A 24,355-nucleotide genomic window follows, 5' to 3' on the forward strand; every position below is an offset into this window, starting at 1 on the left:
TCAAAGTGTGTGTATTTGGAAACAAAAAATTTCTCCAAAAGCGACGTGTATTTTGAAATGGAGGGAGTATTAAACTAAAGTTATTATTACTCCATCTGTCTCAAAATAAGTGACTTGTTGACTGTTGCACACATGTCAATACATATCTTTGATCTTTAATATCCTTAATTATGAAATAAACATTAATTTATCATTCTCTAAAAAATTACTCTTTAAAAAAATATGAAAGATTTTACCATTTTTCTCTATATTTCCACTCGCATCCAAGCTCTCAAATAGAGGCTAAGTGAATTACTATCATTTTTGTTGTAAAAACATGTTTTAAAAAAAAATCAATTATAATAACAATGGTATAATACTATTCATATATTAATCATGTGTTTAACCACATTTTTATCATCATGTTGTTTCAGAGATTTACTTTTTTTGTCCACCTCCTCCACTATTTTCAACAAAAGCAAGAGAGAGAATTCAAATACAATAAAAATCAAACAATTTTGGTTATTTTTCCTTCGTCTGTACGTTTTTGCTGCATCCAACCCGACAAATCAACTAAGTAAAAATGTCTACGGTTCGATTCATACGGTACCCATACCGGATACTTGACCATTGTTTGTAGCACCCATGCTTCAGAGGGTCACATCGTAGAAATTGGGGAAGTAGTGACGGATATACAATTGGAAAAACTAGCTAAAAATGTTGATAGAGTTTTCAATCCGAAAGTGAACAAGCGCTTCAATATATTGTTGAAGAACTTGTATGGGTTTAAGATAAAAGGAAACTCAATAATTTGTTATGTATTGGATTCATGGTTTGAAGATGATGATTTAGCATCCAGATTTTGAGGAAAAATACACATGGTAGTGTCATCGGGACTTATGTGTTAGTCAAATATTTCTTCAACTAATAACGAAGATGAAAGTCGAAACCGTAAATTTTCAAAGGATAAAATCATAACAATTTTTTAGGGCCAAATTTAAAATCAATATATTTTTTGGGACCACACGTTGGATGAATGGATTTGCACTAAACCCTAAGTTTGATGAATGAAGTTCCATGGTTCATATATCCTAAACATTCCTTTTATAATAATTAGACTCAATAGTTTATATTTAGGACTAGGTGCGTGGGAGGGGAGTGTTTGGGTTTGAGACTTTAGGTGGAGGAGGCCTCTGTAACACCCATACTAGACGTATCTAGAAAGTCTAGCACGTGCATTGAATTTAGTACTGGATACATTAAAATATACAACATAAAAACTTCGAATGAATTTATATACAACAAAACGCGTTCGTACATTATCAATACATCATATCTTATCTAATCTAAAATAAATACATCCTTGAGATCCATATTCTTCATGCTTCGGGTACGAACGAGCTCTTGCAGAAAAATCCATCCGGCTACTACCTTGACGTTCAACTTGATATCTGAAACAAATAAAGATTGGGATGAGACATAATGTCTCAGTGAGTTCCCCTAAATCCTAGGCTATAGGTAACCTCAGGGGAAACCTACGGTCACCACGTGTCTACAATACAACCTGACGGTTGATTATACGTGTGTGGTCATGCTTTCCTAGACGGTAGTGCATGCTAGACCCATCATAGGCTTATCTCACTTGTTATGGGCTTCACTTCCTATACGTGTCATGGCGGTCGAGGGGAATCTAAAACCGCATTGCCAAGAATACGCTCTATGTATCGAGGCCTAAACATATCATGATCATGGCATGATTCTAAACCAGACTATTAAGGGAAACCTAAGATCGTCATCAATATCATGTTCTTTACTTGTTCTATACATGACTCGTACTTTCTTGAAGCATCTCATGCACTTGTTCATAACTTAGACATACTTGAAATCACTCTTGCATAAACATAAACATAATCATAACATGAGCTACATGATCGTACGTAAGTTCATTCATTATTATGTTAGCGTTGAACAAACAATCATTATCTTGATTCATTTTACGGATAGTCCCAGGTGGAGTAACCCCGAGAACAATCCCATCATGACCGATGTACGTACATCGGAGTCCCTCGGTGTCGTGCGGGTCCCTTACGGCTTGAACCGTTCCCCTTGAGTCGAGAACCTCCCGTATCCCCCTGACGTGGATAACAAGAGACACGAACACCGACATGCGGTTATAAACTTAGTCTTGCGTGCTAGGTGACATGCGGGTCCCTTATGGCTTGAATCGTTCTCATAATGAGGACCCCTTGTATCCCCCTGATGTGGATAGCAAGTGACATGCCACCTACATACAACTTGTCATGGTCTTGCCATTTATTTAGGTTAAACCTAATCATGCTTGTACTATCTTAATCATGGTGGAGTGATTAACTAATCAAACCACGACTTAACATGCTTGTAATCTTATACTTAAACATGTGCGAAGATAACATGCTTCGCGTCTTATCATCTAGGGATTCTTGCTAACTAGCTAGTTCTCGACGACTATGTCGAGGCTCTAGTTTTCCCTTGCTTAATGGATAATTTACTACCCGATTCATGACATGATTCTCTCGCATGTTATGCTTTACTACCTTATTAAATACTTGCTTCACTTTACAAGAGATTTACTTGGAAAACTTATGCCTTGGGAATTAGTTATGAAGGGTTTGCATTTATAAAAGTTTACGTGAGTGAAAGCCGAACCGGAGCACGACAGAAAGGCAAGACGAGCAAACAGGGCAGCAGCCATGGTTTACTCGCCTTGAACTCGCAGTGGCGAGCTGGTGGAGAGCAGCCACCCCTTCCTGCCCTTCTTGCTCGCAGTGGCGTGCTCCATACTTGCCGTGGCGATTTGGTGCAGGCAACACCTGCATTTTAGTTGTTTTAAATCAAAAGTCTTCAATAGATAATGTCCCAAGGCATATGGCATCTCTAGTGATCATAGGAAACCTGAAAAACATTCTTGAAGCAAGCATACATAAGTATAGAAAGCATAACAATAGAGAGGGCAACATAACACTAGAATTTTACATAGTTTTCACAATATTCTAGCATGGCATAAACATAATCCCAAGGGGTGGGAAAACTAACTATGGAACTCACCTAGTAATTTTCTTGCAACATCTCCAAGCCTCAAGCTCAAGCATGACAAAACCCTAGTTTGTGATCACTTGATTCCTTTGCTCAAACCATTTAAACTTGTTGTTTTTCTTGAACTCTAAGACACCACAATCTTTGCTTGATCATAAAGAAACCATAACTTGAATCATCTTTGGACTTACCAAGAACCAACCCTACCTCTAGCTTTTTGCTTCTCTTGAAACCTAGCTCTTGATTTCCAACTTCTAATTCTTTCCCTCTTAAATTCTTAACCAAAAAGAAGCCTTTCCATTCTCAAAACCAAGTTCCAACCCTCACCTTCCATTAACATCTTCAAACCCTAACTTCATGAATCCTTTCTTAAGAGGAGAATGAGAGATCCACAAGGTACAAGCCTCCCTTGAATTGAAAGATCATGAAGGAAAATAACTTAGATTAAGCTTGCCATGGGAGGAAGAAATTTTAGAAAGATTTGATGGAGAGAAGAGAGGTTGGGCGTGAGAAAGAAGAGAGAAGAGAGAGCAAATCAAAACCAAAACCTAGAGAGAGAAAGGAAAGAAGAAATGGGATATTTTGGTGCCTTTTCTAAATAAATATCTTTCCCCGTGCAATTACCTTTTTGCCCCTGCCTTGAACGTATTCAATACGACTTTGCTACTTCATCTGTATTAAGCTGGCGTCTCATAAAATATTTTTCATTAACTTACTTTTCCATGAATTTTAATTCCTCAGACAAGATCGACTGGTAATATACCTGATGCTGACAGGCGGGATATTACAGCCTCTGTTTGTCTGGGAGTTGGAGTTGCTCAATGAGCTGCTTGTGGTTACGGCTAGGCCCCCTCGGCGGAACCGGGAGGATGTGTGAGCTTGGACTTATAGTCCCGATGGTCGGTACTATGTGAAGTCGGCTTATTCCCTCCTTAGCCTAGGACTGTCGGCGTCGGGTGCCCCTCAGCGGGACACCTTGCTTGCGGTCGCGAAGGATTAGAAGTCGTGGGCCCCTTCTAAAGTGGTTGTTTTTCTCCTGGCATCCTTGATAGGATTCCTACTAGGCTTAACCTCGTGAGGCGTGGTTTCCCCATCTCAGTTGGGAGTTCGGGGTGTATTTTTTGTGATGCGCCGTCTAAATCGTCGGTTCATCTTTTCCTTTTGTGTCCTGCTATTTTTCCGTTGTGGTACCAGGTGTCTAGGTGGCTGGGTTGAGATTTTGGTATCACCCATGGTCTAGCCCAGCAGTTCCAGGCCTTTGTAGGCCTTGGAGGGGGGAAAAGAGCTAGGTTAGGTTTTATTCTGATTTGGCATGTTGTTATTTGGACCGTTTGGACATCCTGGAATGACCTTATGTTTTCTGGTGGTGCTCACTTTGTGGTGGATATAACGAAACTCTTAGGTTGGAAGTGGTTCCTGGCTAAGTGCCCTGCTAGTTCCTGCACTTATCATGAGTGGGAGGTGTAACGCGTCTTGTGTTGGCATCGGTAGGGTTTTGTGGTGGTTGCTTTCCTGGGTTTGCTTGGGGGCTTGGGGGGGGGGGGGGGGGGTTCTGCCTCTTTCCTTCCAGGCAGGCTTCCTCGGTTGGCTTTGCTTTCTATCTTTGTCTGCAGGTGTGTGCCGGGGGATCTTTGTTTTGCTCGTTTCTCTAGGTGTTGCTCTTATTGTAGCCTTTCTTCTGTTTTGTTTTTGTTTTATGTGGTGGTGCTTTGGGTGTCGTCTCCTTGTTGTTTTGTTTAGCGGGGGCCCGAACCTTGGTGTTATTTGGAACGTCTTTTGGCGGCTCATTTGGTGTATTCTGTACAGTTTTCGGTTTTCTATCTATCTATATATATATATTTGAAATTAAAAAAAGTTTATATTTAGGATAAAGAAAAGAATCGGTGGAATTTCCGTCAAGCTAAATATAAATTGAATTGTCTGAAAATAATAAATATTATGACATAATATTAAATTTATAGTTGAAGTAATTAACATATATCTTTTCAATTTAACTATTAAAAATATTCTGATAAGTGATGTGGTTGGAAAGAAAATGTGATATACCTATTTTGGAGGTCATGGAGATACATCCAAAATTGAGAGAGAGAGAGAGAGAGAGAGAGAGAGAGAGAGAGAGAGAGAGAGAGAGAGAGAGAGAGAGAGAGAGAGAGAGAGAGAGAGATTCATTTCATCACCAACATCTTAGATTACAATGGCATAATTGAAAGGATCATAATATTACACAATGAAAAGTAATTAAAAAAAATACAATTATTAGATGCTAACACAACAACTAAATGGCAACTCTATATTATTTTATCAAAAATGTACTGCACAGATTTGTTGCTAATGTAAGGACTCATTCTTTCATGCATGACATAAGTGTACTCTTTCGGATATGGTGCTCATATAATCAGTCCCTTCACAACACTATATCTACACTTGTTGTCAATGCACTTATATATTTTAGTCCAACTGCTTGGACAATCATCAACTGTTTTACAATCAATTAAAGCTGTAATAATAAAACAAAATAAAAAAAATGTTACTAAAATGAGATAAAAACAGTGTAAAACTACAAACTAAAGACATAAATTTGAAAAGGATGAAAAAAACATATTACCATCACTGCTCTTTTCAATATGAAATAGGAAAAGAAATAAAGTCATAGCATACAAAAACTTTATAGTCTTAGACATATTTTTCACTTTTTCCATGTAAATATAATATGATTTGATCACTTTATAGTGTACAAAACCCATGTTGTACTATTTTTTTTAGCGCTTAAGGAATTTTGGAAAACCCTCTATAGAATTAAAATATATATTTTTAAATGTCTCTTAAGTGTATATCAATGTGTTGTGTTTGTCCCTTTAGAACACTTAATAATTTTATAGCATAAAAAACTTTCTAATCATTAGAATTCATTCATTTTTAATTAACCTTTCAACCTTTAATGACAAATAAAGAATTTAAAAATTAATAATAAAGAATAATAATCATGACAACAAAGTTATACACTAAATGAATGTATTGTAGAATTTTGTATCTATAAAAACATTTGATCAACATGAATGAGAATAAAATTTTGTCGTTTCATGATTTCATCAACATTTTTTATGGACAAAAATGTGGTTAATCATCAAGGTGTAACTTAGACCCCACGCTGCAGTTGAGACTTCCAAGAAACCCATATCCTTTGCGTTTCAATTAGAAATATATTATTAAAAAAAAGTAAAAACCTATATCCTTTGTTGTATCCTTGCACGTCCTTCCAACAATTTAACATGCATAATGGTTTTGGTCTCGAGAATGTATGTGCTTGTAGTAGATGGTTATCAACTTATTTAAAATTTGTAGTGCAAAATTGTTGTTTTATGTTGGCAAGTACTCCCTTCGGTCCTATTTGTAAGAAAAAGTTGTCTTTTTAGATTCATTGAGTAATTAATGTACTTGGAATAGAATATAGACCAAATACATCATTTATGCAATGAATCAAAAAAGTCAAATGTTTCTTATAAATAGAACCGGAGGGAATACAAGTTATTTTAGTTAGTTACCGACATTTAGTCATGAAAAGTAAAATTTGGTCTCATTTTGCCCCTCAAATAGTGACGTGGCAGAAAAATAAAGATAGGCAAAATTGTGTTTTCCACACCATCTTCCTTTCTTATCTATCTATATATCTTTGTAAAGGAAACTAGAGTCGTTCTCATGCAAGTTTTATCTATAGATTATTTTTGCTGCACCAAAAACTTAGTCATGAATCCGCACCTATGAAGACTTTTCTTATTGGCAATTATCTTATAGAATGATTAGTTAGCAACCAATTGAAATATATTTCAAAGATTTTTAAGACTTTGATGTAGTGGAGCAGTCAATTTCTCTTCATACGTGGTTATGGGTGTAATGCATATTCCATATATAACCCCTTGCCAAACATTCACCACCATATCTTGTTCCATTGTGTTCGAGGAGAGCCCTATCGACATTTTGAGGGTCTTGAAATAGAATTTATGCAACCCTGCAAGTATTTATAGAAAAATCATAAATAAGTTATCAAAAAACCGTATAATGATATGCATTAGGTTTTTTGGGTAAAACGTTGCTACTGCAGTAACAATATTCAATTACAAATTAAAAAGGGAATACAAAGAGTCCGAATAAGAGAGGGGGTACAATGGTCAATGGACAACACAAGAATCTTAATGGGATTGTTAGAAACATACCCATTGCTTCTATCTTGACGATAATAATCGGTACACAGATTCAACAACCCCAAAAACTTCAAAAATCTTCTTCAGCTCTGATTCTAACTAATGAAATAAAAGTCAAAGCCATGATGCAATTTGTAAATGAGCCTGTAAATAACGGTCAACTTTATGGTGTATAAGTGTGACATGTCTTGCATCACGCACAAACTAATTTTTACTGTTGGATCAATAAATCTCACCATGAAATTGAAAAGAAATAAGATGTGACTTGTTGATCCAATGATAAAGAACACTTGTGCATGATGTAAAACCATTTTACTCGTGCATATATTAGACAAAGCCATTACTACAACTCTATTAGTCATAGAATTTAATAAGAAAGGGTTCTTACTCTTTTTTATACAAAACTACAAAGATCTTTTCATATTCTGCTATCAACTTATGAGAAGTACTCCATGAGATGTAAATATATAAATAACTAGGGTGCAATTTGATGCAGGCAACAATTGTTAATTTACTTTCATCTCCTAAATGCCTTGATTCAGTTGTATGTAGTAGGTAAAATAGATCAAAGAAACCAAAAGAGAAGAGAAATTACTTCCGCTTTAAAGCATAAATTAAACCCACGAACATGTAAATATTTGGAATGAGCTTTTGTCATATTCTTACAAGAAAAAGATAATTAAAAAGCACCATATCATTTTGCAAAACAAAGACAACCTGAGGCTATGGCCACTAAAGCCTTTGCTTTAGGCCTACCAGCAAAAAAAAAATATGCTTCATTAAAATTTATAAGTAAAACATAAATGAAAAAACATATTATATACAAATGAAAAAACATATTATATACAAATGAAAAAACATACCCCGCAATTTCAATAGATTCGTCAGTCTCAACATCGACGTTGGTGATTCTGCCACATTCTTTAAAGTGGTCCTTCAAATGATGGATTGTCTAGAAATGCAAATATCAATATATTAACAGCAACTTCAGTCGACGTATCAGTGTCGTGTTGTGTGTAGTCTAAAAATCAGAGGTAAGTTTACCTTTGTCACATGAGAATATCGCTGATGAAAAACAACGATGATACGGTAGGAGGAGAGTTATATATAGTAAAAAATTAAGATAATAAAAATTAAACAAAAATTAATATAAAAGTCTATTCAATACAAGATATTGGGGAAACGATTATCAAAGTCTTCGTTTAACATCAGATGACAAAGTCCGAAAAGAGAATAGTGAGTAAAGCTAGCAGATTCTGCTACTTTATGGAAAGCCTATATCACATAAAATCAATGAAGTGAAGTGTTGAAAACAATCAAAACCTAAAATAATTTGAAAAATGAAGCCTTAAATAACAAAATAAAGGTTAAATATTGTTGAGCATCCAGCTTCCACATCAGAGCTTTCAGCCTGAAAATTATGACAATTTAAGTAAGCAGTTAAGGAATTTCAAAACACCAACAAAAAGTTGTAAATGTAAAACTATACTCACTCCATTTCAAAATACACGTCGTTTTGGAGAAATTGCAGTAATCAAGGACAAGCTAGTTAGACACAAGAGTTTCTATTATACCCTTGTCTTTGATTTCGTCCATTTTATTTATTTACCCCATCTCATAATTACTTCCAATACCAAAACTAGTTAAAGTCAATAAAAAAAAAAATGGCAATACCAATACGCAATAACAAATAATGGTTATACCAATAATAATTAATTTTTTTCCAACTTCACTTATCTAAATGACATAATACTTCAGTTATCAATTTTTTTTAAAACTCAATTGAAAAACTTCCCTCCATTATTTATAATGTAATCTTAACACGTTTACCACCAAAGTTAAATTAATTTGTATTCCCACCGTTTTTTCAAAAACACTTATAATTTCAGTATATATAAGAGTTAGATACACATTTATCAAATTTATATTAATGTAGAACTACATTTTGCTATGGATCTCAATGCTTTTCCATTTGATTTAAATGAAGAACCATTGTTTGATTTAAATGAAGAGCCGCTATTTGATTTAAATCAAGAACTAATGATTTAAATGGTGAGAAGAAAACTTTGCTACTGGAGAAGAAAGCAACAGTCACATGGATTTCTAGGGAGAGTCCATTAGTCATTTCTTGGGAGAGTGGATGAATAAATCCACTTAAAATAGGATCAACATTTATTAGTTGAAAATAATTATTGTGGAGAAAATCTATAGTCCAATTAATTGGTAGGCAAGGTGAAATAGTAGAAAAAATATATCCTTAAACTATCAAAATGACATGTATTTTGAAATAAAAAATTTCTCCAAAACCACATGTATTTTGAAATGGAAGGGAGTATTAAATTAAATTTATTATTATTCCATCTGTCTCAAAATAAGTGACCTTGTTGTCCTATTTACAAGAGAAAGTTGACTTTTTAGTTACATTGAATAATGTATGTATCTAGTCAAGAACCTAAAGCAAATGCATAAATTATTTAATGTATCTAAAAAATAAATTGTCTTTTGTAAATAGGACCGGAGGGAGTAATTAGACTCAATAGTTTATATTTAGGATAAAGAAAAGAATCGGTGGACTCTCCGTCAAGCTAAATATAAATTGAATTGTCTAAAAATAATAAATATTATGACATAATATTAATTTTATAGTTGAAGTAATTAACATATATCTTTTCAATTTAACTATTAAAAATATTCTTATAGATTGAAAAGAAAATGTGATATACCTATTTTGGAGGTCATGGAGATACATCCAAAATTAAAGGAGAAGAAAAAAAAATATAATTATAATATTCCTTAGTGCCCTTGATCATTTCATTACCAACACCTTAGATTAAAATAACATCATTAAACGGTTCATAAAATTATACAATAAAAAATAATTTAAAAAAAATACAATATTAGGTGTCAACGCAACAACTAAATGACAACTCTGAATTATTTTTTCAAAAAGTTTATTGCATAGATTTGTTGCTAATGTAAGGACTCATTCTTGCATGCATGGCATATGTGAACTTTCTCGGGTATGGTACTCATATAGTCAATGCCAACCACCTCGGGTATGTAAATCTACATTTGTTGTCAATGCACTTATACATGCGAGACCAACTACCTTTTGGACAATCACGAACATGTTTACAGTCAATTAAAACTGTAATATTAAAACAAAATAAAATATGTTAATAAAATGAGATAAAAACGGTGTACAACTACTAACTGAAGAAAGAAATTTGAAAAGGATGAGAATAACATATTACCACCATTGTTCTTTTCAATAAGAAATAGGAAAAAAAATAAAGTGATAGCATACAAAAACTTTATAGTCTTAGACATATTTTTCTCCTTTTCCATGTAACAAATATAATATGTTTTGGTCACTTTATAGTGTAATAAATCCATGTTGTATTTAAAAAAAAATAAAAAAATAGCGCTTAAGGAATTTTAGAAAACCCTCTATGGAATTACAATTATTTTAAGTGTCTCTTAATTATATCAATGTGTTGTGTTTGTCCCTTTAGAACAATCACTAGCTTGTAACATAAAAAACTTTCTAATCATTAGAATTCATTCATTTTTAATTAACTTTTCAACCTTTAATGACAAACAAGAGAATTTTAAAAATCAATGATAAAGCAGATCAACATGACAACATAGTTATAGACTAATTGAATGTGTTGTAGGATTTTTTTACATTTGATCAACGGAAATGAGAATAAAATTTTGCCGTTTCATGATTTCATCAACATTTTTTTTATGAACGAAGAGTGTGGTTAATCATCAAGGTGAAACTTAGACCTCCCACTGCAGTTAGGACTTCCAAGAAACCCATATCCTCCGCGATCCAGTCATAAATATATTATACTAGGTATTCAACCGGTGCGTTGCATAGTTTTGATTATAATGTTTCTTTTTTAAAGTTATTGAAAATAATAAATTTGGTGGATCTCTATTGAATTATTTTTTAATTAAAAATAGAATAGCTATTAAAATATTTTTAAACTTGTTATTCTCTCCTCCAGTGAATATAGAGTAGATAAAAATTACTTTTGACATAAATAGTGTGTCATTCACCTCTATTAGAAATCAATAGAATTTTTTTTGAGGAAAAATAGAAATTAAAAACAATTTCTTTTAATATATTTTTTTGGTTTAGTTTATATCTTCTATTTTTGTTTACCTTTATTTTAATACATTTTTGGATTTTAGATAGAAAAAAATTATGAATTTATAATTAGATATTATAAAATTTATATTGTAACTTGAGTCGATGAAATTATTTTATATAAAGAAAATAGAAGGAAGTAACTCAATGAAACTAATGAAGAGATTGTGCTAAATAAATTCGTATATGCTAATTATAAATTGAGTAAAATTGATGAAACTAAACCAAGAAATTGAGTTACTTCCTCTCTCTATAATGAAACTAAACCAAAAAATTTCTTGCTAATTATAGAGAGAGACTTCTAATTATTAATCACAAATGAAAAAGACTTCTCATAATCTTACTTAATCAAATGAAAGATTTGTTTGTTTTTACACTTGATATACAATCATAAGTGTAAACATTTAAAAAATATAGCAAGACTCTTAAAAACAACACATCGTTTATATTTTTATGATATAAATGTGGTAAGAAATATTTAAGTGGTTATGCGCTTTTGAATTTTGCAGAGTAAAGGCACTTTCAAATTGTGGTCTTCTTCATTTCTTCAAGTCTCCAGCTCCTTATATAGGGAAAGAAATGAAAGGTTGGAGAAGTGCCAACACATAATTTAGAGTCTTTGAGAAGCTTGATCGTGGACATTGAAATGTTTCATGATTTGGTTAATGTCGTTGAAAAGACATTTGAAAATCCTTTGATGCAATTGGAATTATTTGTTTCGTTCCTTTTGACCTTGAATTTGACTTGACACGTGATCCAGAAGAAGACAAATTGTACTTGGTCAGATGCTGAAAGCGACCATTCTTCAGAAGAAGACAAATATGACATGGTTTCTAAGTCTTCATAGTTTGGGTGACTCAGAGTCTAATGATCTAGAGTCTGACCTTCAGAATCTTCTGGATGCATTTTCACTTCTGATCAAGGCGTTGACTTCTGGTTGACCTTTCTTCAGATAGTCTACCAAGTCTTTAATTTCTCTTGTGCTTCAAATGCTCTCATATATGTACAAAATTTGATAAATTTTAATCTATGATCCTGCACAATTGAACACATATTAACTTATTCAATTGTTCTTCAATGCTTTGTTATGATCAAAACATTATAGGCAGTACAAAACCCATTTTGTTTCAACAATCTTATCATATTTTGAGCTAGGAAACACAGAGAACAAAGGAGGAGGCTTAAGAACAAGCTTGAGTTCCTTTACTTGCATATTCAAGGTTGGATGCTTCATTCTACTTTTTCTCATCTATGTTTGCAAGCTATTTTACCATGGGTAGACAAATCTTCCTTTTGTGTTAAGAGCGGGTGCAGTTAGATTTGATTTTAATGTAGATCATTAACCTGGCTAGTTATGTATTTTGTTTCATGATACTCCCGCTCCCCCACATAGGAACAACAATAGTTTGATGCAACTGGCTCATATCTCAAGGTTTGTACTAAACTAGTGAAAGATGGAGATGAAGACTGAAGTCTTGAAATGTTTACATGCCAATCCATTCACCCGAGGATTCAATTGGCCCTGTGGTCAAATTCCACACGATGGAGCAACAAATTAAGTTCTGGTATATGCTTCATTATGGATTAGTTAACTTGGATTTGATTTTTGTGCATTGCTGCTTTTGATTTATAATTTTGAATTAAAGTCGAGGATTAATATATACATGAAGTGAACTATGAATACCCAGGTTTAGGGTGCATTTGTTTCATCTTTAAAAAAATAGATTTTGAGTTAAAAGAATCTACAGATTTTTAAAAAATCTAAAGATATTTCTGTTTGTTTACTATCATAAAAATCATTTTTTTTAAGATTTGAAACTCTTACACTTGAGTTTCTTATGTTTAGAAAAAAATAGATTTTGGAAAAGCTACTTGAAATAGCATTTCATTTTGAGGCTAAAAATGATTTTTTTAACAAAATGGATTTTTCAAAAATCTAGAACAAATACTACTAAAATAAAAAAGTGATTTTTTTAGATAAAAAATAGATTTTTTTAAAAAAAAAATCCAAAACAAATCTAGCTCAACTTTTTCAATTTTTTTATCATTAGGTAAAAATTGCTTGAGCTTGAGCTGATTTTTTTATAAGAAAAAAAGGTGTTGTTTAGAGGAAAAATCTGAGATTCATTAATAGATGGTTGATTGTGGATTCTAATTTTTTTTCTTAAGGATGTTTGAATTGAATTTTTTGAGTTTATCGACCGACATTAATACCAGTGAGATGGTTTGGAAGACATCATGAAAACAACTTATGACATGTTCATATGTTATTTAAATTAACTTGTGAAATAAGCTTATAGCTTATATAAAACAGTTTGAACTTATCTTCAATTGTTATAGAAATACTTTTATACATAAGTTCTTGTATGGTAAATGTTTATGATACAAGCTCTTAATTAACCTTTTTTTATCAAACAAACAGGTCTTAAACTACAATATATTAATTTTTTTATCCAAACAGTCCTTAAACTTTTCTCGTGTTTTTATTTACTTGGTGAGGTTATGAGTGTAACCATTAACCGTTGGAAGTGTTTTAAGTGCCTTTGAAATCACTGATACGTGACACTGTCAGACTAACTTTTGGTTCTTCTTTGGGGTGTATTTTTACTTTAATTAATTTGCATAATGATGGTTCTTGTATGATTTAATTTCAGCTTAGCTGGTTTGATGTTGTAGGCAATGTCTACATTTATCCGCATTGCTAATGTATATACTAAAAAGATAACTATACGTAACTAAGTGATTGATCTCAAATGGTTAATGAACTTCTCTTAAGACGAATAGTTTCGAAGAACCTGAATTCAATTCTTGGTGGAAACAATTTTGCATTCTAGTTTTATAAAAACTAGAATAAAAGATAACTACACTTAATAGATGTCATGTTATGCTCTTTCTAGTTTTATAAAAACATAAAATAAATCAATATACATAAAAAAATAATAATATGAAAAACAGCATTTATCCTTATATGAATTTCTGAAATTCATTGAAATTGAGGTATATTTGTCTTTCAAAAAGTTTGGCACTTAAAATTAATCTTTTAAATTTGTAAAAAACATGTAAAAAAATGGTAATTTTTTTTTTTTTTGGATAGATCATTAAAATTTCAGAGTTTTATAAAGATGAAAAGTTTGAATTTGATTGTAACAAATTAAAAAGTTAAAAGACTAATCCATTTCTAAGAGATCAATACTTACAATATTATTCCAGAAGTGGATCCTGCTCTAGCAGCATCTGCTATATTTGCTTAAGGTAGTACTATTACAGTATTAAAAATACATTTCTAGTTCAATCATACCACGACCGGAAAAAATCAAGGATGTGCTCTCACTCCAGAAATATATGTTGCCTCAATGGATGCAGATGCTGTTTCAGCAAAGTCTTTCCATGAATCAGTGGATAATATGACAAAATCTGCTAGTTTTCCAATAGATAAGGATCCCAAATCATTGTCAATGAAGCTTGCACGAGCAGCAGAAATGGTATACCTGTCAGGGTTAACTTGAGAATCTAAGAAACATGCATGAATGGCAAGAAGAATGACATTAGTAACCAGGTGACTCACATGGTTAATGAGCTGCACCAAAGAACGAATAGTTAGGGGAAAACCCGAGTTCATTCCTAGGTGGAACAATTATTGGTCAGGCTTTACTTACCTTGACCAAACTCTGAATTATCAGGGGCCCCTTCCCCAGGAAATTAGAGGGTTAACACCCAAAGAAAAATGACATTAGTAATGAGTTGTAACACCTTGTTATATCAATTAACCATTCAATCGTCAAATAACACATCTCTTTTACGATTTTATACTCAAAACCTTTGGCTACTGGATAATGCTGTTAATGCCATGGATATTTTGACTTTTGTTTTTGTTGGTATTCATCAATCATCAGTGATGAAGTTTGACATTGGGACTGAGTGCACTAAAGTAAGGACCATTTAGAGAAGATCCATAGAGTAAATATCATTAGGTCAAGGCATCAAGTAGATCATGTCAATCATTAAAAAGGAAAACATTATCATATCTACAACACCTAAACTAATGGTATGACAATGAAATTTAACATTAGAACAAAATGAATTGCTTAACCCTGCTTACCTCTTTATTGCATCTTCTAATGAAATGCACTCTGATGGAATCCATGCCTCTTTCCAAGCAGGAGGTCTTCTTGTCATTGCTGTCTTAATGCCACTCAAGGGATCGATGTCTACTACCTTTTAAATAGAAAAATAATGTAGTGTGAAGTACCTTTTCGTTAATTTCTGGTATCTAATACCTTCCTCCCTTTTTATAAGCCCATTTAGTAAGTTTTACATATAGTAAGATAAATAGCTATTGTATTTAACATGTCCATTTTAGTTATAGATGTTACAAAAATACCTTTTTGACTATGGATGTGTCCAACTCTGACTTTTTATCTTCCAAGACAGCTTAGTGGTATTCATAAGAGGTATATTTGCGAAAAAATAATAAATGTATCTAGTATTTTCGAATCAGGCTTATATTTCTGAAAAAAATTGTTTTTAACAGGATCTTATAATTAGGGACATAGGTGATATACACTACATGTCTACTATCTAGTAATTCAAAAATACTTACTGGCCAGTCAGAACCAAACGCAACTAATGCATTGGAATCTAATAGTGACTTAAATAAATATGATTCCTTTTCAGCCCTATCATTGCCAAGCTTTTTACCGGCAGTGTCAGCATCATCCAATAAATGATCTGGCTGTTGGTGAACAGTAACAAGAAACTGTTAGAAATCTTGTAAAGGACATTGGTTTTACTGTTTAAACATATAAATATGTAGAAGATATGGTCCATATGAAAAGATTCATATTGTATTACTCTTAAACTAGGGCAATAAATAGAAAAATGAAAGGAAAAGAAAAGGTAATGGCCATTTTTGGGAACAAAGTAGTATAAAGAAGAGGTTTCATGAGCTAATTTCTAGCATATTGAAATATCAACTTCTGGAAACGAAATTTGAAAAAAAATAAATCCTAGATATGACTGTCAACCACTCAAGATATACATTTTGGACTAACTCGATGGTGATAGCAATTACCAGAATTATGCTTTGCTTGATTAATTATGAAATGTCTTACCTTTATAATACAAGCTATCTAAGCTTCAAAAATGAAGTTATAATTTATTTTAAGACTTAATCCAAACCTACCTTCTATTGATTTTCATTGTTAGTGCACTGTAAATTATAATTGGTATCAAGAAATAGGAACACTTTTTCCTTGAAGCTGAATGGTGGAACATTAGACCTTGAAGAATCAAATGCACTTAAAGATATCAAAAGTAAACAATCATATAATTCATAAGACACGCTATTATGGATTTACCCTAGAGTCCTTTACATGTTCAAAAGAAACACCAAGATTGGACTTGGATAATATATCAAATGAAAGAATTGTAGTGAAAAATGAAAGACAAATCAGTTACTGGATTTAGCAGTTATGCAGCAAAATCTATTATTTGTTTGCATGGTACTGATGCAGCCATTGTAGAAATTGCTCCATTATTATTATTTAAAAAAGAGTAAAATACACTCCCCTCCCCTAAATGACCGTGATATTACACTCCCATCCCCTCATGTTTTAAAACTCACATCTCCCTCCCTTCATAGATAATAATATAATATATTTCATCCTTTTTAAGAATTCTAATTAAATTTTAATCAAAATCCATTAAAAAAAAATTATTACCAAAATACCCTTGACCTCTTAATCTCTCACCATCCCTATGATCTATAATACATTTGTATATGTGAATTGTGATTGCCCATGAACCGATCACTGGTGCTGGCTGTGCCACCCAACTACAAGTCTACAACTGAGGAGAGATCGAAAAATTCGAGGCAGATGTTGATTGTGTCATTTCTCTCTTCAAATTATTTGAATCTTACATACGCTAAAATTGTGAAAACATTTGTCTTGCTTAACCAGTTCATATATATGTCGTATTTATTTCTTCATCTATAGTCCATCTTTGTTGGAATCATATGTACTATTTTATTGGAGGGGAAAATGGAGAGAAATATGTCACAAAAGAGATATTGTGTGGTTAGTTTAAAGGGTAATTCAAGGCAAATTTTTTTTGGAATTTCTTCGTCTCAACTACCAACAATGGAGATTATTGATCGATGGTGGCGGAAGACACGTACAAAGAGGGTGTTATGGTAATAAATATATATTATATTATAGATTGAAAAGGATTAAAAATATTATTCTGTTATCTTTTAAGGGAGGTATTTGTGTGTTTTAAAACAAGAGGGGAGGGGAGTGTAATATCACAATCATTCAAGGGAGGGAAGTGTATTTTACTCTTTAAAAAATAAATTAAAAAATATGTAAACTACAAGATAATGGTAATAAGAAGAAACCTGCACAGAAGCAACAACCCCTTCTTTGCCAAATCTGGATGGCGTACCAGGTGCCAAGTGCTGAGCATGCTCAATCTGAAAACAAAGTTTGAGTTGATCAAAATGATCATCATAAACGACATCCAAATCACTTAGAGGAAGTAGCATCACTTAAGTGTATAATAGAAAAGAGATACCCTTAAGACAAATAATTTTAGGAAAATGCTAACAAGTGTCCTTCTTAGGGCATTGTTTAAGCATCCAAAAACAGTAATTTTTACATTGGGAATTGTGTATATTTTACTTTTACAAGTGTTTGACTTGTATTTTCAAGACAAAATTCCTTTTTATGGGTTCCTTAAACAATGCTCTTAGGGCACGTGTTAGCAAGACCCGTAATTTTATTGTTTCCCAGCATTCAACTTGCAACTTGTATAATAGAAAATTATCGAAAGTTTCTCGTATTTTAACTAAAGAGATACCCTAAATCTTCGATCTCTCATTCCATTTGTAGAAGCAACTGAACGATATAAATCCAAGATCAAGTCATTTGCCCTGTCTCCAATAGCATGGATTGCAACCTGAAATAAATCCATCAAAGGTAGTAACTGAGATTTCATATTAATCCATCAAAGGTTAGTTATAGCAGTACAATAAAGCACCTGAAGACCAGATAAATCTGACTCCAAGGTCATGTTGAGAAGAGCATCAGGTTCAGTTACTTGTAAGCCATAGTTATCAGGCTCATCTTGATAAGGCTGCAAAGTTTTATATACTAATGTAAACCCCTTCATAACTACATGATAAATGTACATGGCTGAACCAGGTGTTAAATTCATCTCCTTAAAGCAATGGTGTCGAATAGCAGCACTACAGCGCTGTAGCGTAGCGGAATTTGAATGAATCATCATTGTTCTGTGAAACACTACTATCTGATACCAATTATTGTAAAATAAATGCTATAGTGGCGCTGTAGCACTGTGACAGACATTTCAACAAACCGCTATTTTTCGCGATCCCTGATCGACAACACTGCTTTAAAGGTGGGTTCTGTAACCGTTTGTCACCTTCATCCATAAGCGGCCAAATATGGAGCTAATGGATTAGGTTGCAAATGGGTCATCAGAAGTACATTTAAACTTTTGTTCATTAACAAATATTGAATGTGAATAATTTAAAATGCTTGTCTCACCTCATAAAACAATGCACTATTGGAACCCAAAGACCCATCAGCAAAAGCTTTGACACCACCAAAATAAACCCATTGACTTAAGGCATGGCCCTTTTTATTAATCAGATCCTAAGTAGGAATGGGAATGATGGTATTCAGAATTCAGCTACATAAAATTAGCAATATTGGAAATGTAAAATTCAAAATGCAGAAAATTTGTTATTCGATAATTTTTTTGGTAAGTGAAGAGTTTCATTTACATGCCAAGAATAAAAATTGAGTAAAAAATGAAACAAAAAAGTAAGCTGTAAAATTGATGCACAGACTAAAATTATATTTTCTTTCAAAAAAAATAACAACTCAAAAAGCAGTCGTTCATACCGCTAACCGTGGCCATGTCTCCATGGGAAAAAACAAACACACTCTAACTTTCATTTTTGACATAGCATTGGTCCAAAGATAAACATCTGTACAATTCACACACAAAATAAACATGCATGAATGAAGGTCATCAGAGGCAAAGATTGAAGCTTTATATAACTCAGTAAATTAGTAGGATTATCAGTTAAATCTTATTTATCATTATTTTAGACTGAGTAATAGTATTACATAGCTCCATAATTTCCTCCTTTTTCTCTCTAATATTATATTATTCATTATATATATATTTTTTTTTAAAAAGAAAATCAATCTATTAGAAAAACAAAATTATGCAATGGAATAAGGTAAAATCTTCTACTCTCAACATTGCTTGCTTTATCAGTTTATTTAATAAAAAAAATACACCATAAATGACCATAAAGTAATTTCATTTATTAGATAAATACATAAAGACTCCAACTAGAACATTAAAACCTGAAAAATCCTCCCAAGAAAGATCTGCGGAAACCCCTGGAAAATATCTTCCCATATCAACAACTGTTGTCACACCCCTTTTCAAAGCAAGATTGCTTGCTTTGCGCAATGCTTCTCTCCTGTCATCTACTGAAAGCTCAGGAATTTGGGAGGCTACTAGCACCATTGCAGAATCAATTAGCAATCCAGTAGGTTCTACAAGAAATGAATGATTCAACACAACAATTATTAAGTTTATATAACAAAAAATGTATAAATATGGCATCAATTTAGCTAATACAAAACCATTACGACTTTTTATATGAGATTACAGATTTCCAGTTACCAATTAGCATAGATGGAATGACAACTGTGTGCGCTAATATGCTTCAACTTGAAACAATAATCATAAAAATCGCAACATGTCATTTAGGGTTGTCAAATAGCGGCTATAGCAATGCTATAATGCTTTAGCATCGCGGAATTTGAACAAAGCTAGTGTTCCATCCTGCACTACGATTCAGTCCAAAGTGTGTCAACTAGTAGTGGAATGCGAACAAACTGCTATTTTGTGCAATCCGCAATTGACAACATTGATATCATCCAGAAAACAATCATAAAATGCAGAAACTCAAAGTTCACAGTTCAAGTTAATGAATGAAGATTCATGAAGTCAAAATGAAGAAAGTGTAATAGAAGAGAATGATATACAGAAAAAGTGACGGGAAAAATTAGAGAATAATCACAAATCACTTGAAGGAAGGCCCAACCAAGCATAGAGTTATATTCTGTAGAAATTGACCTCATTCTATTGACATTTGGATAATAAATTATTACCTCCACCAGCTGTCCTCACTATAGTTCCTCCTCTTGGACTGTCAGTTATGTTTGTAATCCCGGCCAGCGTTAATGCCACTGAATTAGCCCATCCCATATGTCCATCCATTCTCGATAACCAAACCTGCTTGTATATTTCAACTGAGATTCTCCCTGCTGTGTATGATGTACATGTTCAAATTGAAGTTAATATGGTATGCCTTACAGGATTATTAGGTGTAATATCGTCAATCCAATCGGCAGCAGGTAAATCTCCTCCCCATAGATCATTGTTCCATCCACCACCCAAAATCCAGGAACCTGGTTTTGTGCCTAATATTAACATTGAACATAAGTATATATCAGATACTGCTAGGATATAGAATAAAGAAGAATCAGAATAGTTAGTTAGTGGAATATTTGTATGCAGAGGAGAACACAAGAACAGGGATTATTCATTCAGATTTGTTAACACTGTGAATAGAACAGCTTGGAGGAGAGTTTCCTCTCATATTCTCTTTTCTATTTTCTCAATATAAGTGTTCTTTCTTTTCAACACAAATTTTGGGTTCCTAAAAGGCGCTATAACACAGAAATGTGTCCATTCGATGAACATACTTTTGTGGCTTAAAAAACATGCTGTTAACACTAATATTTCTGCATTATTACTCAGACAGAGTAATGAAAATCGTTTGTAAGCTGACTGAATTGGGTTTGAATTTAAAAGAAGCACCAAAGTGAGAAATAGATCTTTGATGGGGTTGGATGGATAATCAAGATTAAAGTACTAGTTAAGTCAAAAAATATGATTGATGACACACAAAAATTTAACTTCAAGTATCGTCATCTTTTTTCTTTGCATCAATGTTACATTTAGTTATGATATTTCTTAACTTCAGAACCTCAACCAAGTCACAAAGTAGAAAATAAGCATGCAAGAGCTCACGATTTACTTTGAACTGCTTCTTTGATCATTCTTATGGCTTCTTCCTTCTCATTCACACCTCTCAGTCCCACCTGCATCATCTGCATCCACGACAATAATTAGGAAGAAAGCATACAACATATGTTCAACAGGATTTATTAGACAGATGAAACCAAAAATCATGTTCAAGAGAGAAGAAAACACATTTATGTAGAGTATACCCTCAACTTTGTTTTTGAAAAAATTTCAGAACATCAATTTGGTCCTCACATGATAATCCTGGGTCATTTGGTTATCAAGTTGGTAAAAGTGAACAGTGAATTTTGGTCTACTTTGATGGCAAAACTCAAGAGTTTTCTTTAAAATATATATTATTACGTACCAATGAGTCTAGCACCATAGTCTCGGTCAACAAAAAATTGTCCAAAACATATTAAACATAATAATGTGTTAATTTCACAGTAGCAGCCAAGTGAAAAGTTGACAATAAACATGACTAAGATGAAGTTCTAAACTATGCAGCACTAAAACATCATATTGAAGGTGTGTCCAATGTCGGACATCAACACGACACTAACACATGTGGCTACATTCAAACACTCCGACATTTTCAAATTATTACCGGTGTCTACGCGTCAGTGTCATGTCGTGTTTCTGTGTCCATGCTTCATAGGTTTTAAGTGTATTAGACATTTAATAGGGGAGAAAAAATATAACCCAAAAAAAGAGAAAAACATAAAAGCATTCAGAAAATGAGGTTGTATGTACAACACCTGTAGGCCTCCAGAAATGAAATGAACATGTGAATCAATAAATCCAGGAACCACAACTTTCCCCTCGAGATCCAACACTTGAGTTTCATCACCTGCCACCTCCTATACAGAGTTTAAGAGAAATCAGAGGGTGTGATGGCTCAAATCATATTCACAATAGATATAGAGCGTATTGATACTCGTTTGGCTTCATATAATACAACATGTTGAATTGATTGCAAAATGAACATGGAAATGAATCAATTTGTGAAAACAGGCCTGTAATCGAACCCGTGAGACCTCTACATCATGGTTCAATTGATTCAACCACGGCTGAACTGGATGCCAAATATATAAATAATATTTAAAAAGTAAAAAGAAAATGTAAAAAATGAAAACCGATTGAACCAACCACAATTCAACCTCAGTTCAACCGGTTCAATATGGTTCAACCAAACTACAATGTACCCGGGGTCAAACCAACCGGCAAACATGAACTGGTCAATTCTCAATTCAATCTGTTGCACCGGCTGATTTAGATGGGTTTTTAAAACATTGAAATGAATAAATGATACTATACATATAGAGCTTATTGAAGATTAACCATCTAATCTAACTACTTATTATCAACTACCTATTAAGCACGGATACAGACATGGACATCGAACACGACATGGACAGTGACACTAATACTAATTTCAGAAAATCAAATAATTCAATGGAATCATATGTGTTGGTGGTCTCGGACACCGTGCCAGACACACACGTGTCCGACACCAGAACACGCCTAATCTGAGGAGTGTCTGTGTTTCATAGTCAACTACTAACTAAGTCCTGCCAAAGGAAGTTACAACTAACTCACTAATCAATCAACTAATTTATATTTCTGTTACAGTTGAAAAATACCTTCTGGGTCAGTGGAAATTGAAGCTCAAAATCACATTGAAATCATATATGTTCAAAAGAATCCAAAAACTAAAAATGCAATGTTTATATAGAAGAAACAGGGAAATGAAATGAAATGAACCTGAACAAAAGAGTTGTTCCCAATACGAAGAACCCTTCCATTAGCCACTGCCATGGACTGTGCAAATGGGAGAGAATCATCACTTGTGTATATAACCCCATTTCTTATAATCAAATCAGCTACTAATGGAAGAGTAGACTGTGGAAGCTTTTTCCATGTTAGAAAATCTGCAAAACCCAGAAATGATTTATGAATTCATTCATTTGTGCATGCAAAAGTGTACACACACACACAGAGAGAGAGAGAGAGAGAGAGAGAGAGAGAGAGAGAGAGAGAGAGTACATGGAGGGTGGAGAAGATGGAGAGAAGCAATGAGTATGGCTAGAAGTAGAGAGAATGAAGCGGAGATAACTATGAGAACGTTCATTTGGAGCAGAGTAACCACTCTCTCTCTCTCTCTCTCTATCTTGTGCCCACAAAAGCAAAGACTAATCCCTCCAAAAACCGTAACGAATAGCACAGCTCGTATTTAACTGCTGCATTCCCGGGATTTGAAGCCGTGTGTTTCTTCTAAATATCGATTTGATTTCTTTTTAAAAAAAATTATACATAGATTAAAGGGTTAAATATGTTTTTGATTCCTATGTTAACTTTTCGTTTTAGTCCCTCTAAAATTTTCCTTCAACTTTTAGTCCTCTAAAAATTTGTCATTTTCACTTTTGGTCCATCCTTTAAAGTAAACTCATATGTGAAGATTGTATAGAGACTAAAATACAAAAAGTTGGTATATTTATAGGGATCAAAAACATATTTAACCCTAAATTAAATATGAATATTTTTAAATGTCAAAAAGGTCAAGCTAAAAGTTTCTAAAATATGGATGAGCTTTTTATAATGTATTAAATATGCTTAAAAAAATTGTTTAAAAACCTTGTTAAAATTAAATTGGCATTTTTATCCGGAATGAAATAAAAGTAAAAATAGTAGTTTTTTTTAGGGTAATTGGAATTCATTCAAAGGATAATTTCAACAGGATTACAATGAACATGACACAAGAGTTTTTGATGGTTTCCATATGCTTAAAAGAAAAGTTCTAACATTAAAA

The 24,355-nt window shown here is 33.0% G+C and overlaps 1 protein-coding gene and 4 long non-coding RNA genes across 10 annotated transcripts; all 5 read right to left on the reverse strand.

Annotated features, from left to right (window-relative positions):
• Positions 1-1,248: 1,248 nt before the first annotated feature.
• Positions 1,249-4,819, reverse strand: LOC146935658 (uncharacterized). The gene is made up of 2 exons (XR_015030310.1): positions 3,064-4,819; positions 1,249-1,430 (listed from the first exon to the last, which is right to left on the reverse strand). It is a non-coding gene; the product is annotated as an uncharacterized LOC146935658 (long non-coding RNA).
• Positions 4,820-5,219: 400 nt separating this feature from the next.
• Positions 5,220-7,931, reverse strand: LOC146935659 (uncharacterized). 2 transcript variants are annotated; one of them, XR_015030312.1, is made up of 3 exons: positions 7,263-7,850; positions 5,657-7,057; positions 5,220-5,548 (listed from the first exon to the last, which is right to left on the reverse strand). It is a non-coding gene; the product is annotated as an uncharacterized LOC146935659 (long non-coding RNA). The 2 variants fall into 2 exon arrangements; XR_015030311.1 differs by having other exon boundaries at positions 5,657-7,931.
• On the reverse strand, positions 7,926-9,156 carry LOC146935660 (uncharacterized). 2 transcript variants are annotated; one of them, XR_015030315.1, is made up of 4 exons: positions 8,744-9,156; positions 8,295-8,661; positions 8,114-8,202; positions 7,926-8,002 (listed from the first exon to the last, which is right to left on the reverse strand). It is a non-coding gene; the product is annotated as an uncharacterized LOC146935660 (long non-coding RNA). The 2 variants fall into 2 exon arrangements; XR_015030314.1 differs by having other exon boundaries at positions 8,114-8,661.
• Positions 9,157-10,005: 849 nt separating this feature from the next.
• LOC146935661 (uncharacterized) lies at positions 10,006-10,656 on the reverse strand. The gene is made up of 2 exons (XR_015030313.1): positions 10,505-10,656; positions 10,006-10,398 (listed from the first exon to the last, which is right to left on the reverse strand). It is a non-coding gene; the product is annotated as an uncharacterized LOC146935661 (long non-coding RNA).
• A 3,904-nt stretch (positions 10,657-14,560) lies between these two features.
• On the reverse strand, positions 14,561-23,749 carry LAF3 (Amidohydrolase family). Of its 4 annotated transcripts, XM_085750787.1 has the most exons (15): positions 23,593-23,749; positions 23,311-23,477; positions 22,305-22,406; positions 21,560-21,632; positions 20,833-20,939; positions 20,628-20,751; positions 19,812-20,006; positions 19,338-19,423; positions 18,978-19,085; positions 18,448-18,543; positions 18,268-18,366; positions 17,807-17,881; positions 16,010-16,141; positions 15,509-15,624; positions 14,561-14,897 (listed from the first exon to the last, which is right to left on the reverse strand). In XM_085750787.1, exons 1-15 carry the CDS (start codon positions 23,675-23,677, stop codon positions 14,723-14,725), a joined length of 1,740 nt encoding a protein of 579 aa, XP_085606913.1. In that variant the 5' UTR covers positions 23,678-23,749; the 3' UTR covers positions 14,561-14,722. The 4 variants fall into 4 exon arrangements, with proteins under 4 accessions (XP_085606913.1, XP_085606914.1, XP_085606915.1 ...); XM_085750788.1 differs by lacking the exon at positions 18,448-18,543; XM_085750789.1 differs by lacking the exon at positions 16,010-16,141.
• Between the last annotated feature and the right edge of the window lie 606 nt (positions 23,750-24,355).

This window comes from Medicago sativa, chromosome 3 (assembly GCF_051527215.1).
Source record: "Medicago sativa cultivar Bolivia chromosome 3, Bolivia_mono, whole genome shotgun sequence".
Lineage (NCBI taxonomy): Eukaryota > Viridiplantae > Streptophyta > Magnoliopsida > Fabales > Fabaceae > Medicago > Medicago sativa.

Coding starts and splice junctions, on each gene's coding strand:
- LAF3 (XM_085750787.1), bottom strand. CDS start 23,677: ATGAACGTTCTCATAGTTATCTCCGCTTCATTCTCTCTACTTCTAGCC. Junction 22,407..23,310: donor GGAACAACTCTTTTGTTCAG/GTTCATTTCATT, acceptor AACTCTGTATAG/GAGGTGGCAGGTGATGAAAC. Junction 20,752..20,832: donor ATATTACACCTAATAATCCT/GTAAGGCATACC, acceptor ATATACAAGCAG/GTTTGGTTATCGAGAATGGA.